We start from the raw sequence: 14,877 nt of genomic DNA, 5'->3' as shown, positions 1-14,877 counted from the left end.
CATTTCCTTATTCCAGGCAGCCAGATGGCCTGCCATTCCTTTTATGACTTTGGATTTCAAGGTGTGGCTGGGAAGCCCTTTTCCCTGTTGCCTTCCAGTGCTTTCGAGGTTTTATATTTTCACATTGAAGTCTGTGATCTGGAGTTTTTTTGATGTTCCCCAGCCATGTACCAGCTGCTGCAAGACCATTACTAATAGAAAGGTTCCTTTAATTTAGTGATTCTACATGTGTGTGTTTGGTTCTATTTCTGGGCTTTGGCTTTTTCTCCTCTCACTGCCTTAAAGTCCCAGCCTGCGGCTGCTTCCTTGACCTCCTTCAGAACTGACCCCACCCTGACCCCGCTTATACAGAGGCTGCAGCCCCACTTAGCAGCCATCTCATAGATCATCAGCGTAGACAGAGACACTTTGGAGAGTCCAAGAGTTTTAGGAAATGTTTTACTGTCACAGTGGCCAGCTCTTGGTCTTCAGTAGGGGAGTAAAATGATGTGCATTTCAGAATGACTCTTCTGTAGAGACTGGTAGAGAAGAGCAGTGGCACAGGCGAGGATTGCTGTCGGAGGCGATCTCTGAGTGAGAGTTCACACTGGGGACCGGCAAAGCTTTCTAGATGTATTTTTGAGAGTGTGATTAGCAAGATAGACTTTTATTGAGGTGTGGCAGGGGTGGAAAGAAGAACAAAGGATTCTTGGGTGTTGAGCTGAGCTGAGTGCAAAACTCAGAAAACTAGGGCCCATGGGACCTGTGCAGCCCAGGGTCTGGACTTGGACTTGTGCTGCCCATAAACTTAAAAAACCGATCTCTCTCTCTCTCTCTCTCTCTCTCTCTCTCTCTCTCTCTCTCTCTCTCTCTCTCTCTCTTCTCTCTCTCTCTCTCTCTCTCTCTCTCCTCTCTCTCTCTCTCTCTCTCTCTCTTTCTTCCTTTCTTTCTATTAACATTTAAAAGGTGGCAACATAGATGCAGTCACATCTATGTGCACTTCATGGGAGTCTCATACTGAGCCAAAGTGATTAGGCATGAACCATGTAAACCCTTGTTAATACTGTCAGAAAGGGAGAGACAAGTAAAAGCACAAGGCCTTTCTCAGACATGCTTAAATGGACATGCTTAAATGGACATGCTTAAATGGACATGCTTAAAGAAGGGCAACAAAAATGTCCATGTTTAGCTAGAACTGATTTTTGTATACTCTGTTAAGGCCTGGAGTATTTCCTGGTCTGGCCACTCACTAAAAGTTGACCAACCTCAGGACCAGTGGGTTGGGGGCTGTGCACTGAGCTTGGAGGGCCAGGTGTTTATAGCTGATTGGAGGTGGTCAGAATCGTGTTCATCTTTCTGTAAATGTTGCGATCCAGTCCTTAAGTAGGAAGGAGCAACCGGGAGTCTCATTTTCTCTTCCATGGCCATTAAGAGACGTATACTTTGACATGTCTCAGCATAATTGGGTGAGCGGTGGATGACAGTACTGACTAGCCTTGTAATGCGAGGCCCCGTCCGTGTTAGGAGAAACTGTGCTGGTTGAGATGACCATGTGCACTCGCCTTCCAGTGAGCTCCCCTGGGTAAGTTACCATGGTTGTGGAACTGTTGTCTTTTTCTGGTATTACAGAAATCAGTTCTAACTAAAAATGGACATTTTTGTTGTCCCACTTTATCTCCATTTTTGAGCTCTGCCGGTGGGGAGCACCTTCCTGGCTTGGGGCTCTAAGCATTGAACATGGGGTTTGAACCTTTACAGCCTACTGCCGGAACTCCCTGGATGGCCAATGGTACAGCTATGATGACAGCACGGTGGAGCCCCTGCGAGAGGATGAGGTCAACACCAGGGGGGCTTACATCCTGTTCTATCAGAAGCGGAACAGCATCCCTCCCTGGTCAGCCAGCAGCTCCATGAGAGGTGTGTGCCACAGCTCAGGAGGGGTGTGGACTTGGAGGTCATACTAAGAGTTGAGATGTCCTGGGCCAGTGAGACCGCTCAGCTGTAAGTAGTCCCATTTAGGAAGCCAGAGTTGGCAGCAAATAATTTCATGGGAGACATTTGAATGCACTGAGGAACCGTCTTCCCTGTGTTCACTAAACACCATGGTTCTAAGGATGTCCCATTGCAGGCTTCTAAACTCTATGGTTCCAAGGGTGTCCCACTGCAGGCTTCCCCTCCAGCCATTCACCTTTGTTTCTATAGTTCCCCTCTGATTTGGTTAGTCCAGGACTGAAAGGTAGGAGTTATTGTGGGACTCTTGGGGTAGCTGGGAACCTGGTGATAGAACAACTCTCCACCTACCTTCAGGCTCCTTGGATGTGCCAGGTCCAGCTTTCTCTTTTGCTTCTTCCGCAGGCTCCACCAGCTCCTCCTTGTCTGATCATTGGCTCATGAGGCTTGGGAGCCTCAACAACAGCACAAGGGGAAGCTTGATGTCCTGGAGCTCTGCCCCCTGCCCGTCTGTGGCCCGGGTACCTGACTCTCCAGTCTTCACCAATGGTGTCTGCCAGCAGGACAAGGGTATGTGGTTAGATTGTCTTTTTTTTTCCTCCCTCCCTGCTTTTCATTGTGAAAGTGTTGGCACCTCATACCGTGAACAGAAAGAGCTGGTTCTGATGAGAGGTGTGTTGTCTCTTGGGGTCTTACCACTCAATGTGCCTCTCCATCCATCCATGGTCCCCCTCCATCCACAGACGCAGTGGCCCTTTCAATCCACAAGTTGCATATTGGTAGCCAATCGACCATGGATGGGAAACAGAAAAAAAAATTAGACTTGTACTAAACATGGGCAGAATATTTTCTTGTCGTTTCCTAACAACACCAACTGTGTATATAATAGTTATACTGCATCCGGTATCATAGGGAACTGCGTGGTTATTTACAACATTTTCATATTTGAGCATCTTCAGGATCCAGTTTCCTGGGCTCTAAGGAACTACTCTGCATCCATTTTCTGTTCCCATAGAGCTTAGTACCTCATGGAACAGATGTGGAAGCTAACACAGCAGTGTAGTTTAAAGCGGGGGCAAAGGAAAAGAGGTGAACTGGGAAGGAGCTAGCAGAGGCTGGGGAGGATCCAGGGAGCCCCGGCTGGCACACAAGGGTGGTGACGTGAGTAGAGGCTGAGCTAGCAGAGGCTGAGGAGGATACAGGAAGGCCTGGCTGGTACACAGGGGTGGTGATGTGAATAGAGGTCTGAGCAGAGACCGGGGACTCATGCACATGCAGAAGGCTGGGATTGTGTTCATTGCTGTGCTGTGAATGGTGGGCATGGGGTCGGGGGAGGGGCAGAAGAAACCACAGCCTCAAAGCAGAGTGAAGAGGGCAGTGGGAGGTAGATGGGCGGCTCATGATGTACCACTTGGGCTTTACTTCAAGTGCTATGGATAGTGGGTGAGAATTTGGAGCAGGGCAGTAAACAATATGGTTTATATATTACATTTTTAATCTTAATTTTTATATTATGTATATGGGTTCTTTGCTTCCATGTTTGTCTGTGCATCACGGGAGTGCAAGGGTCTTAGACTAGAAGAGGGTGTCAGACCCCCCTGGAACTTGAGTTACAAGTGGTTGTGAGGTGGGTCCTCCCTAGGTCCTGTAGAATAGCAACCAGTGCTTCTAACCACTGAGCCATCTCTACAGCCCATGGAGTGGGTATTTGTGTGTGTGTGTGTGTGTGTGTGTGTGTGTGTGTGTGTGTGTGTGTGTGCGCGCGCGCGCGCGCGCATGGATATATGAGCATCATGTGAGGAGTGCTTTTGCCCTTGGAAGTCAGAAGAGAGGATATCAAATCCCCTGGAACTGGAGTTGTAGAATGTTCTAATCCGATATGTGTGTACTGGGAATTAAATCTGATTCCTCTGGATGAACAGCAAATGTTCTAACTGCTAAACCATCTCTCTAGCACCCCTGGTTTATAGTTTTGAAGTTTACTCTGTCCCTACAGGAAGAATCCGTCAGGGGCAGGCATGTGTGTCAGACAGAAGGCCTAGTAGGAGACCGTCTTATGGTTGTAGGATCTGGATGGATTTGTTGAGGAAGAGATGGTCAGATTGTAGATAAACTAATGAATTTTCTGGTGTTGGGTGCAGCATATGAAAGAAGGAAAATTATCTAGGACGCCTTGGCCTTTGTTTAAGGTATAATCAACAAGGGGAATCATTGAGCACTTGGTAGGGTGGGGGGAAGTTGGGTAGGAACAGGGTCAGTGTTAGAAGAAGCCACATAATTTAGGACAGGTAGTTTGAGACTCCAGCAAGGCATTCATAGCAGCATGAAAACCACAGGGACTGGAGTCACCAGCACCGAGATGGAGTGAAAGCCACAGACTGACAGAGCTCTCCATAGAGATTCTGAAGATAGCAAAGAGTACAGACTGAAGACCAAGCTGGCAGCTATGATGTGTAGGGCTTGAGTGAAGGTGGAGATAGAACTAAGAAAGGGCCAGGGGGAGCAAACCACATTCCCAAGTGTTGGAAAGCATCTTTTAGAAGGAAAGAGCCAACTGTGTTTATGACTAAGGGATGCAGAGCACCTGTCTGGCTGGAGGGCCACCAGTAACTTCTCAGGGGCCTTTCTGGATGGGAGGGAATGGAAGGCCAGCTGAGGCACAGGAAGTAATGGCACATGCACACATCATCAAACAGCATGGTGAAAGACCAGTAGCTGAGGCTGCACAGAAAGCCGGGTTCAGGGATGTTTCTGTTTTCCTTTGCTGAAAGAGCTAGCGGAGCATGCTCATGTTAAGGAGACCTCGTCCAGTGGAGAGACTGCAAGAGAGCAGAGGACAGGATGGTTATAGAAACAAGTCTCTGTATCTGTGTGTGTCTGTCTCCTTGGACAAAGAAAAGTGGTCACATAACTTTTAACATTTCCAGTCAGGCATGGTAGCGCACACCTTTAAATCCCAGCATCAGGGAGACAAAGACAGGTGGATCTCTGTGAGTTCAAGGCCAGAATGGTCTACACAGTGAGTTCCAAGATACCCAAGGCTACACAGAGAGACCCTGTATCAAAAAAGACCAATTAAATTTCAAAAAAATGTATATTTCCTTTAGTTCCTAATTTAGTTTTCAATATAAAATCTTAATAGAAATGTATACAAATATAAATATCACATATATAGAAACATTAAGCTAACATTTGTGATTATGTCATCAATATGTGACACACTCTAACATATGAGCACATACGTTATTGAGTACATATTATATAAAACATGCAGGTATTTTTACTAAACTAATATACTACTAATACATATGTACCCTAATTATACATGTACATCTGATGAATTACCATAAAGTGAACATGTTTATGGCCCAGGTTAAGAAGTAAAGAGTTCTGCGTTGGTTGTGTGGCTCAGTGGCAGGACACTTGCCTACCATGCACGGGGCTTTGGGCTTAGTCCCCAATACCAATGAGGGGAGGGAGGGCAGGAAGGAGGGAAGAAGGTCGAGTAGAAAGGAGGGAGAATAGGAAAGAAGAAAGGAAGGAAGGAGGGAGGGCAGGAAGGAGGGAGGGTAGGAAGAAAGGAAGAAAGAAAGGTAGATTAGTGGCTCTGGAATCCTACTTCCTCATACCTCTCATTCATTGCTTCCGGCTCTCACAGAATCTATGCCAGGTTAGTTTTACTGTGTTAAGTAAAGGACGGACAGGGGCCAACTGTGACACGCCCGCCAGACTTTATTCCAGGCACGGGGAGTAGCTATTGGAGAGTTTGGAGCAGAGCTGTAGTCAGTCTGGTTTATGTGTAAAAGTGCATGTTTACAAGGATGAGTTTTACCTGTGAAGCCATGTGGCATCGGGCTTTCTGTTTGCCTTATTATGTTTGCCGCTGTTCTTGGGAGGTGCATCTGGTGTGCATAGCAGTGCATTGTTTTAAATTTATTTTACTTATAAATGAGATCAACCCAGAGATTCATAGTTCTCTGTTCAGAAGGTAGCTTATGTATGTGAGAGAAAGAGACTAAAAGCAAAGACAGGGATCGACTTCTGCTCTCCATACATTGACGATGGAGTGGAAGTTTTTGTAGACGCTAGCACAGACGTCAGCCTTGGAGAAATCTGGCCTGCCTGTCAGAGGAAGTGTCTTGAATTACTACAGATTTTCAATTCCTGAATTACTGGTGGATCCTCTGCCAATCCATGCAGCGTCTCTGTGGGGCCCACAGAATGGTTTATCTCTGGATGGCATCTGCTGCTTGGCAGACGGTACGTCTCTCTTACCAGATTTTCCCACGTTGTAAGGGTAGGTCACTTTTTCTTCTAGTGTGGCTAGGTTTAGGGGTTGTCTCCAGTTTGGAGTTAGGATCAACACTAACAGTTGAGTGTACTTAATCTGGAGATTCCAAACACTTCAAAATATAAAATCTCCTACCAATATTATGCCATCACCTGTGGAAAATTTCACACCATGAAATCTTGTCTTGTGTTACCAATTGTTAAGAATATTACATAAATCACTTTTATGCTTGTGCATACGGTGTATATGCATGACGCATTAAAGAGTCTCATGCTTAGACATGGGTTCTCTCTCCAGGAGACCACATTATTCTACCTATCCCAACATCTGAAGAGATTTAAAACCTTCACACACGTCTGGTCCCAAGCACTCTGGCTATACTGACCTGTATGGCTGTGACACTTGGGCCTCATGTCTTCTGCTGTGCATAGGCCTGTGTATCCATTAAGTCCATACCTAGGGGTAGAATTGCTGGGCCATGGTCCATGTGCACACTCACTGGCTGCTTGTTTCCATGTACTTCAGCCATTGCTCTATCTGAGCACACAGACTCCCAGTCGATAGCAGTGAGTGGGTCAGTGTGATGATAGAGTCTTCTCCTTGCCTTCTGCTTTACTCTCTGGTGTTTGGCATTTTGAGCTTCCATTGTTTCACCACCAGATGGAATGCTGCAGGAGTGTGTGTGTGTGTGTGTGTGTGTGTGTGTGTGTGTGTGTGTGTGTAGAACCAGTCCAGGTCCTTACAGTTCATTCCCACAGGACTATATTTTTTCTTCTCTCCCATTGTTCTGGCTGTACCTTTGGGAGAGTGCCTGTAAACAAGAGAGGGGCTCTTCCAGCTGGTTCATTCCTGTCAGTACTACCTGTGAGAAAGTCATCGGCTCGTCTCAGCTCTGTCAAAAGGCACGGCACATCTCTCCCATGGAGAGATGTTTCGTGCACCCTTCCTTTAAGTGGCAGCTCTACAGAATGAATGGGGTGTCAGGCCCAGCTCTGGGGATGCTGCAGAGACACAGGCACCACCTACAATGGGTTAGGCCCACCCATATCAACCCATGGATGGCCTCTGCATCTGCTTCCACCAGAAAGACCAGGACAGGGATGGCAACTATCTTACAGGTTCCTCCAACTGTCCTCTGAGGCTCTCAGCTGCCAACAATGTGGAACATTGAGATTTCTCCTCGGAAGAGCCCTGCTTTCCAAGGGAGCCTTCCCCTCCTAGTTTGGATAAAATAGAGTTCTGAAACTTGTCCTTGAAATTCTGAGATGGTTGCAAAATCTCGTCTTATCGTCAGATTTGGGCAGAAGCAAATCTAGCGGAGATTTGCACAGGGATTCAATCCTCTCTCATAGGTGAGAGAAGCTTTTTATCTTTCAAAGTTAATGGAGGTGAGTTCTAGTTGGGGGCAAGGACGACAAGTGTCCTTCGACACCCAGGCATGGTCCTGGTCGGTAAATGGTCATGGTTACTACATGCCAGCAGCCCTCTGCAGAGAAGCATGGATTGCCCTGGAATGCCATCGCTCCGGGAGCTCGGGCCTGGCCGAGGGATGTTGGGAAGGCGTTTATACTGAAAGGAGTAGGTCGGCGTCCTGGCCAGTTTATGTTAACTTCACTCTTGCTAAAGTCGTCAGATAGGAGGGAACCTCAACTGAGAAACGCCTCCGGAAGATCAGCCTGTAAAGAGAAAAGCCTGTGGGGCATTTTCTTAATTACTGACTGATGTGGGTGGGCCCAACCCATTGTAGGTGGTGCCATCTGTGAACTAGTGCTCCTGTCTCCAGGTTCCTGTCCTGACTTCCCTCAGTGATGGGCTACGGATGTGGAATTGTAAAGCAAATAAACCTTTTCCTCCCCAACTTGCTTTTGGTTGTGGCGTTTGGTCATAGCAATAGTGACCTTGACTAAGACAGAGTTCATTGGGGTTTATAACTAATAGAATTAGGGTAGATACGAAAAGGAGGTGCTGTACAGCCAAAGGGATATAAAAGCACCCTACCTCTACAACTACAGGAAGATGTAACTATGTTTAGGAAGGAAGGAAGGGGAGAGAGAGAGAGAGAGAGAGAGGGAGGGAGGGAGAGAGGAGAGAGAGAGGGAGAGAGAGAGAGAGCTCTATCCCAAGAAGTCCTTCCCAGAGACCATCGTGAATACAGGGCCCTGGGGCTTAGGTGTCTGCAGCTTGTTAGGACAAATCCTTCTCCTGATAATCATCCTCTGTGGCTTGTCTTGGGCGTTAACTGTTTCTTCCATTCTAGATCTTTCCAGATAGTATTTCATTTCAGCTTACATTCCCCTTTTGATGGTATCTGAACATTTCAAGTATTCAGGACCGCGTGGCCATCTTTTTATTCTTTGTTTCCGATTTGGCGAATTATGGTCCAAGAATGAGCTTTTCAAAAGTTATCCTCTTTCATGGGAAAGTCTGTTTTGTTATTTTATAAGTAAGTGTTCTGTGAACATGTGAGTTAGCAGGAAACCTTTCTGAGGGCTCGAGCGCTCACTGTCATTACGGTGTTAGGTGATTGGTCTCTTTAGTCATCTCTCCCGTATCTCTTTAAATGTGCCTCTTTTTGTTACTGTTTTGTTTTTTGAAACAAAATATTATGGCTCAGGTTGATCTTGAACTCACACAGTGCAGCCAACCATGAATCTGAACCTCCTGCCACCGTCTCCCGAGTGTTGGGTTTATGGGTATGAGCCACTGAGCTTGGCTTTAGATCTCCTTCTGACTGTGAAGGGGACCCATTGAGATATTCAGCAGAGCTGGGCTTTGCCCACATACTCTGTTGTTGCCTAATGTTGGGAGCTTGTCTGAAAGTTCACCGCTATTGAATCTTTTTAAAATATATATATAAATTGTGCTTTTTTTATCATTGTAATTGTTCTTTATCTGTTCTCTGTTTTTTACCTTGGACTCCACATTGATAATTTTGCCTCTTCTCTCTGTATCATGTTTTGTTTGTGTAATGTGTACACACACAGGCACATACACACATGCATGCATTACTCCTAGGTGCCAGAAGGAGGCGTTACATCCCCTGGACTGGATGATCCTTAGCTGCCAAGTGCTCTTTCTTTCTTCTTTTTTTTTTTTTTAATAAGCAGCCTCCCTAGGTTTCTAGTACCTGACCTTTGATTTCAGATAATGTGCTTACTTAACACAGGCCCATGGGAAATAGGACCACAAACTGAAAAAAATCTATCCTCCAGCAGAAGACTGGGGGACAGAGACCATGACTTTACTCTTTTATCTATCTATCTATCCATTTATTTATTTATTGTTATCTTTATTAACTTGAGTATTTCTTATTTACATTTTGATTGTAGATTCCCCTTCCTGGTTTCCAGGCCAACCCCCTAATCCCTCCCCCTCCCCTTCTATATGGGTGTTCTCCTCCCCATCCTCCCCCCATTACCACCCTTCCCCCAACAATCATGTTCACTGGGGGTTCAGTCTTAGCAGGACCAAGGGCTTCCCCTTCCACTGGTGCTCTTACTAGGCTATTCATTGCTACCTATGAGGTTGTAGCCCTGAAACTCTGGTTGGTTGGCATTGTTGTTCATATGGGGTCTCGAGCCCCTTCAAGCTCTTCCAGTCCTTTCTCTGATTCCTTCAACAGGGTCCCGTTTTCAGTTCAGTGGATTGCTGCTGGCATTCGCCTATGTATTTGCTGTATTCTCTCAAGAGATCTACATCTGGTTCCTGTCGGCCTGCACTTCTTTGCTTCATCCATCTTATCTAGTTTGGTGGCTGTATATGTATGGGCCACATGTGGGGCAGGCTCTGAATGGGTGTTCCTTCTGCCTCTGTTTTAAACTTTGCCTCCCTATTCCCTGCCAAGGGTATTCTTGTTCCCCTTTTAAAGAAGGAGTGAAGCATTTGCATTTTGGTCATCCCTCTTGAATTTCATGTGTTCTGTGCATCTAGGGCAATTCAAGCATTTGGGCTAATAACCACTTATCAATGAGTGCATACCATGTGCGTTTTTCTGTGATTGGGTTAGCTCACTCAGGATGATATTTTCCAGTTCCATCCATTTGCCTATGAATTTCATAAAGTCATTGTTTTTGATAGCTGAGTAATATTCCATTGTGTAGATGTACCACATTTTCTGTATCCATTCCTCTGTTGAAGGGCATCTGGGTTCTTTCCAGCTTCTGACTATTATAAATAAGGCTGCTATGAATATAGTGGAGCATGTGTCTCTGTTATATGTTGGGGCATCTTTTAGGTATATGCCCAAGAGAGGTATAGCTGGGTCTTCAGATAGTTCAATGTCCAATTTTCTGAGGAACCTGCTCTTAACCATTGAGTTTTTTGCTCCAGCTCCCGGACCTTGAGGTCAAAAATAAAGAGCCAATTTTTTGTTGTTTTTTTCCCTGTGGTACTGGGAGGTAAAACCCAGGCCCTCGCGCACGCTAGGGAGCTGAGCTCTGTGCTTCTCAGCCCCTTCCCTGGCCGCATTCCTGTTCTTTGTTAGGAGAATTCCACCCACTGGATGGGAGGAGAGAAACAAGTGGCAGTGTTTTTGCTAAAATATTCCTTCCTGGGTTTCTTCCTTTCCTGAAGTTGCCTCGTCTTGGTTGAGTTGGTTGCTGTTTGTTTCCTTTTCTAATTAATTTGCAAATTCTGCTTTTCATCCTACCTTGTTCCTGTGTACTTTCTCAGTGTTTGTGATCAATCACGTTTTCCTGCTATTATAAGGCTGGAAGAAACCAGCTGTTTCCTGCCAGGCATTGTTTCACCACTGCCTTCTTCCTTTGCTCCAGTAATCCTTCGCTCTCCCCCTGCCCAACCCCCAAGCCCCCACCCCCACCCCACCCCACAAGGAGAGGTGTGAAACTCTTTCTCCAGCTCCCTCTGCCCTGTTGGGGAACACACTCCTCCGGACTTCTGACAGTGCTGCAACAGTTAGATTCTCCTGTCCTGTGCACCCGACTTGGCTTGAGGTGACCTTCAGAGGCTGCCTGGCCTTCCCTGTGGAGGATCTGCAGCTCTTGGAATTCCCGGGCTGAGATGCATTGTGGTTTGGAGTTTGTCTTCTTTGCCCTCCGCCCTGAGATCTCTGCTCTGTCAGTGTTTGTCAGAGCCCTTCAGGCATGCGATCTCTAAATCCTTGTACAACCAGAACGATTTCCTTTACCCAGTGGGTGGCAGCCTGCCTGACCCAGGGCTCTGTGGTTGCAATTCTGTTTTCTGCGTCTGGAGCTGGTTTCCCACGCTCTCCTTGCCCCGGGGCGGCAGGTGAGAAACCCAGACTGTTCTTTTTCACGTGAGTGTCTCTTGCTCTCCCTGGCTGGAAGTTTTTAAGATTCTCTCTGACCTCAGAGTTCAGAAATTCTAGCACTTGCCTGGGTGTTCAGCCCCACCCAGCCCCCCAAAGGCGAAACTTCCTTCTGCACACTCCGGCCTTTCTTTGGGACTTTGACTTGTATTTCCCTTGATTTATTGTCTCTTGCCTTCAGATTTTTCTGGTTGTTTATTGTGGCTCCTGGCTCTACCTCCTCACTCTCCTCCATTTTCCCTTGCGGTTCTGTGACTACCGTTTTGCACTATGTGGAGAGGTGTCCAGTACGTTAGTGTTGTGACGTTTCCACCTATGTGTGCTGGGTCGTATTCCTAGCTCTCCTGGGTGGGACTGGTGCAGGCTGCAGGTTACACACCTGCTGGGATGGGAGATCATTCTTACCTTGTTACTGACTCATGGCGGGCTCAGCAGTGACCCTACCAAGCCCTGAAGCTATCGGCCTCCCTCAGGGTCATGGGATGCTCTGATCTGTGTCACAGGCTGCTGCTCTCCTGTCTTGTTGTTGCTGTTTGGTTTGTGTTGTGCTGTATTCTGTTGCTGGGTCCTCTCTGATGTCACTTCTACTTAGGGGCAGGCTCTCTCTCACCATTGTGGCACTAAGGAACTCAGTCTCTCAGCTTCCTGAGTGTTGGGATTCTAGGTGTGAGTCACCACACCCATGTTGGACCCTGTTGCTACCTTTTCTGTTTCTGCCCCACAAGGCTCTGCTCTTCCCTCTCTAGAATGAGGGGATACTTGGGGTGAGAGAAGGGATGGTGACTCTTGCTCCCAAGGGATGGTGGTTGACATCTGGCCCTTCTCTTGCCCACTTTTGTCCACCTGGCTCAGTCTTAGAGGAAGAAGAGTAGCCTTGGCCTATCTGTAGACATTGCCTGAGCTTCTAGGGGACCACAGGGGATTTTGGGGTCAAGTTTTTTCTAGGTTGTCTCTGCCCTCCATGCAGAAGTGGTTGCCAGGCCATCAAGAGACATGAGAGCAAAAAAACAATTAAACCAGGAACAGAGAGGTGCTGAAATTTTTTTGACATTGAAAGTCAATGGCAGAGGTCTTCAGCTATGGATTGGGGCTCAGACACTGTCCTGGGTGCACATAGCATGGGCTCTTTTCTCCTGTGTTCCTGCTCTGGTTGTCTCTGATGCTTGCCTGACACAGCAAATTTACTTCTGCCTCAGGGTCTTTGCACCTGCTGCTCCTGAAGTCTGGAGCTTGTCTTCCTCAGATCCCCTCCCTCCCTCCTTCCCTCCCTCCCTCTCTCCCTCCCTCATTCACTTAGGTCCCTCATTCACTTAGGTCTCTCAGATATTGCTCCTCCCTCACGCCCCACCCCCTTTTCTTCCTGACCCCACCTTATTCGCTGTAGCCTTCACTACCGTGTTACACAATATCTTATGTTTTGGTTTTTGGCAAACCCCACGAGCAGAGCCACGAACACTTTGTGTTTTGTTATTGTTTTGATACAGGGTCTCCCTATGTAGCCCTGAGTGGCCTGAAATTTGCCATGTAGATCAGGCTAGCCTCAAACTCACAGAGATTATCTTGCTTCTGTCTCCTGAATGCTGGGATTAAAGGCATGTGCACCATATCTGGTTCTTATTTGTATTTTTAACCCCAAGCACTGAAAAATAATCTTTAGCACACAGTAGGCTTTTCTTAAATATTGCTAGGATGAATTACTGAGTGGATGTTAAGATGTAGTGGAAACCCTTAGGGATATTGAAGGTATTTGACTGACTGAAGATGAACTAAGGGTGGGGAGCAGAGGCCCTAAGGCTCCTGCCCACAGCACAGTGTGACCTCTATTTGGAGATCACATCACTAGCCCAAGGAACGGAAATGACTTGAGAGTCGAGGTGGCTGTACATGGACAGGAACAGAGGAGGCATTTCTTGGAGCAGCTGCTCTGCGGTTGGAGGCTGTGTGCATCAGCAGACCAAGTGCTATTGCAGGGGATGCACAACCTCCAGGAAGATGTGGCTTAAGGCTGCAGGCCTTGGGCTGAAGAGGTGGCTCTGTGGTTAAGAATGTTTGTTCTTGCCGAGGACCTGGGTTCGGTTCCCAACAATGACATGGCCACTCTGTAACTCTAGTCCCAGGGGACTGAGACCCTTTTCTGACCTCAGCAGGCACCAGGCTCACACCCGGCACACTTATACGTGGGGACAAACACACATAGAATAAAAGTAAATAAATGTTAAACTCTCTGGTTCCTTGGATCCCATCCTCCTTCCTAGCTCCCAGCTTTCCAGATAACCCATCTCCCAGAGGAAGGGCTTTAGTACTGGATAAGAGACAGCTGCTTGGTTAGTGAGCAAGTGCCCTCAGATCCTGTTATGGGGCAATAAATAGATGAAACGAAATAGAGAGTGCTTTTTCTCCAAAAAGGGGCAAGCTGAAGGGGTCCTCTGGGTGTCTGTAGTGTGGGTTGCTGTCAGCCCTGGCCCTTTCACAACAGGAAGAAGGGAAAAGCGGTTATTTACAGCGGCAGCTAGGTCTTCTCACTACCTGCCAGGGCTCCAGGCCACTCCACCCGGGGAAGGGCTAAAAGCCACAGCTTTGTCCTCCTGATGCAAAGCTTCCCTCTCTGCCCTTCTCAGGGCTGTGGACAAGGAACAAGAAAACTTCACACACACCTCAGCCTCCAGAACAGTGTTTTATCTTTCCCCAGGTGTGGGGATTGAATGGTGAAGTCACAAGGTCAATGCAAACTGAAATGACAAAGTATTTTGGGTGGAATTAGGTCTATTCCTGGCCAATCTAAAGAAATGCTCTAAAGAGAAAGATATCAAAAATGGCATGTGAAACCCCCAACGGGTGAGAGCCCCGTGAATCCTCTGCTATCTGCCTGAGGCTGGCCCAGCACTTTTCCTTCCCTCTGGGGGCTTGCTTTCTCATTGGCAGACATGGCCTTGTGCACTTAGGTTTTTATCCCAACATTCTCTGTGACTTTTGCTGTCCTTGACCTCTCACCTATATGCCTGAGAGATTCAGGACATCCCCACATGGGTGTTTTGAGACAAAAATCCTTGATTATCTTTAAAGTTGGTCTCTGTCATAGACCTTTGGGACTGCTGGGGTCCCAGAAATATGCTGGAGTCTTAACCAGTGACAGAAATTTATTCCTCATGGCTCTACAGGATAGAATCGGGGGCCAGTTAGGTTGGGTTATGGTGAGTCCTTTTCTTTGATACAGAGTCAGAAAGAACTGTTTTTTTCTTACTTCTTCCGATAAGGACACTGTTTTAAAGCCATGACCTTGGGGGTTAGAGTTTCGACTTAGGAACTGGGGGGATGTAAGCCTTCAGCACATAACACTCACACTCTACGAGTAGCATATTGTCAGAGGCCA

The 14,877-nt window shown here is 47.0% G+C and overlaps 1 protein-coding gene across 2 annotated transcripts in view; it reads left to right on the top strand.

Annotated features, from left to right (window-relative positions):
• The window catches only part of Usp43 (ubiquitin specific peptidase 43), a 62,732-nt gene that overhangs the window by 44,313 nt on the left and 3,542 nt on the right, over positions 1-14,877 (top strand). For both annotated transcript variants that reach the window (XM_039084979.2, NM_001396024.1), the window contains exons 13-14: positions 1,738-1,896; positions 2,335-2,499. In XM_039084979.2, coding sequence (XP_038940907.1) covers positions 1,738-1,896; positions 2,335-2,499 — 324 coding nt within the window. The remainder of the gene's footprint in view (positions 1-1,737; positions 1,897-2,334; positions 2,500-14,877) is intronic.

Source organism: Rattus norvegicus, chromosome 10, assembly GCF_036323735.1.
Source record: "Rattus norvegicus strain BN/NHsdMcwi chromosome 10, GRCr8, whole genome shotgun sequence".
Taxonomy (NCBI): domain Eukaryota; kingdom Metazoa; phylum Chordata; class Mammalia; order Rodentia; family Muridae; genus Rattus; species Rattus norvegicus.
The sequence above is the reverse complement of the archived record's forward strand: the minus strand, read 5'-3'. Positions and strand labels throughout refer to the sequence as shown.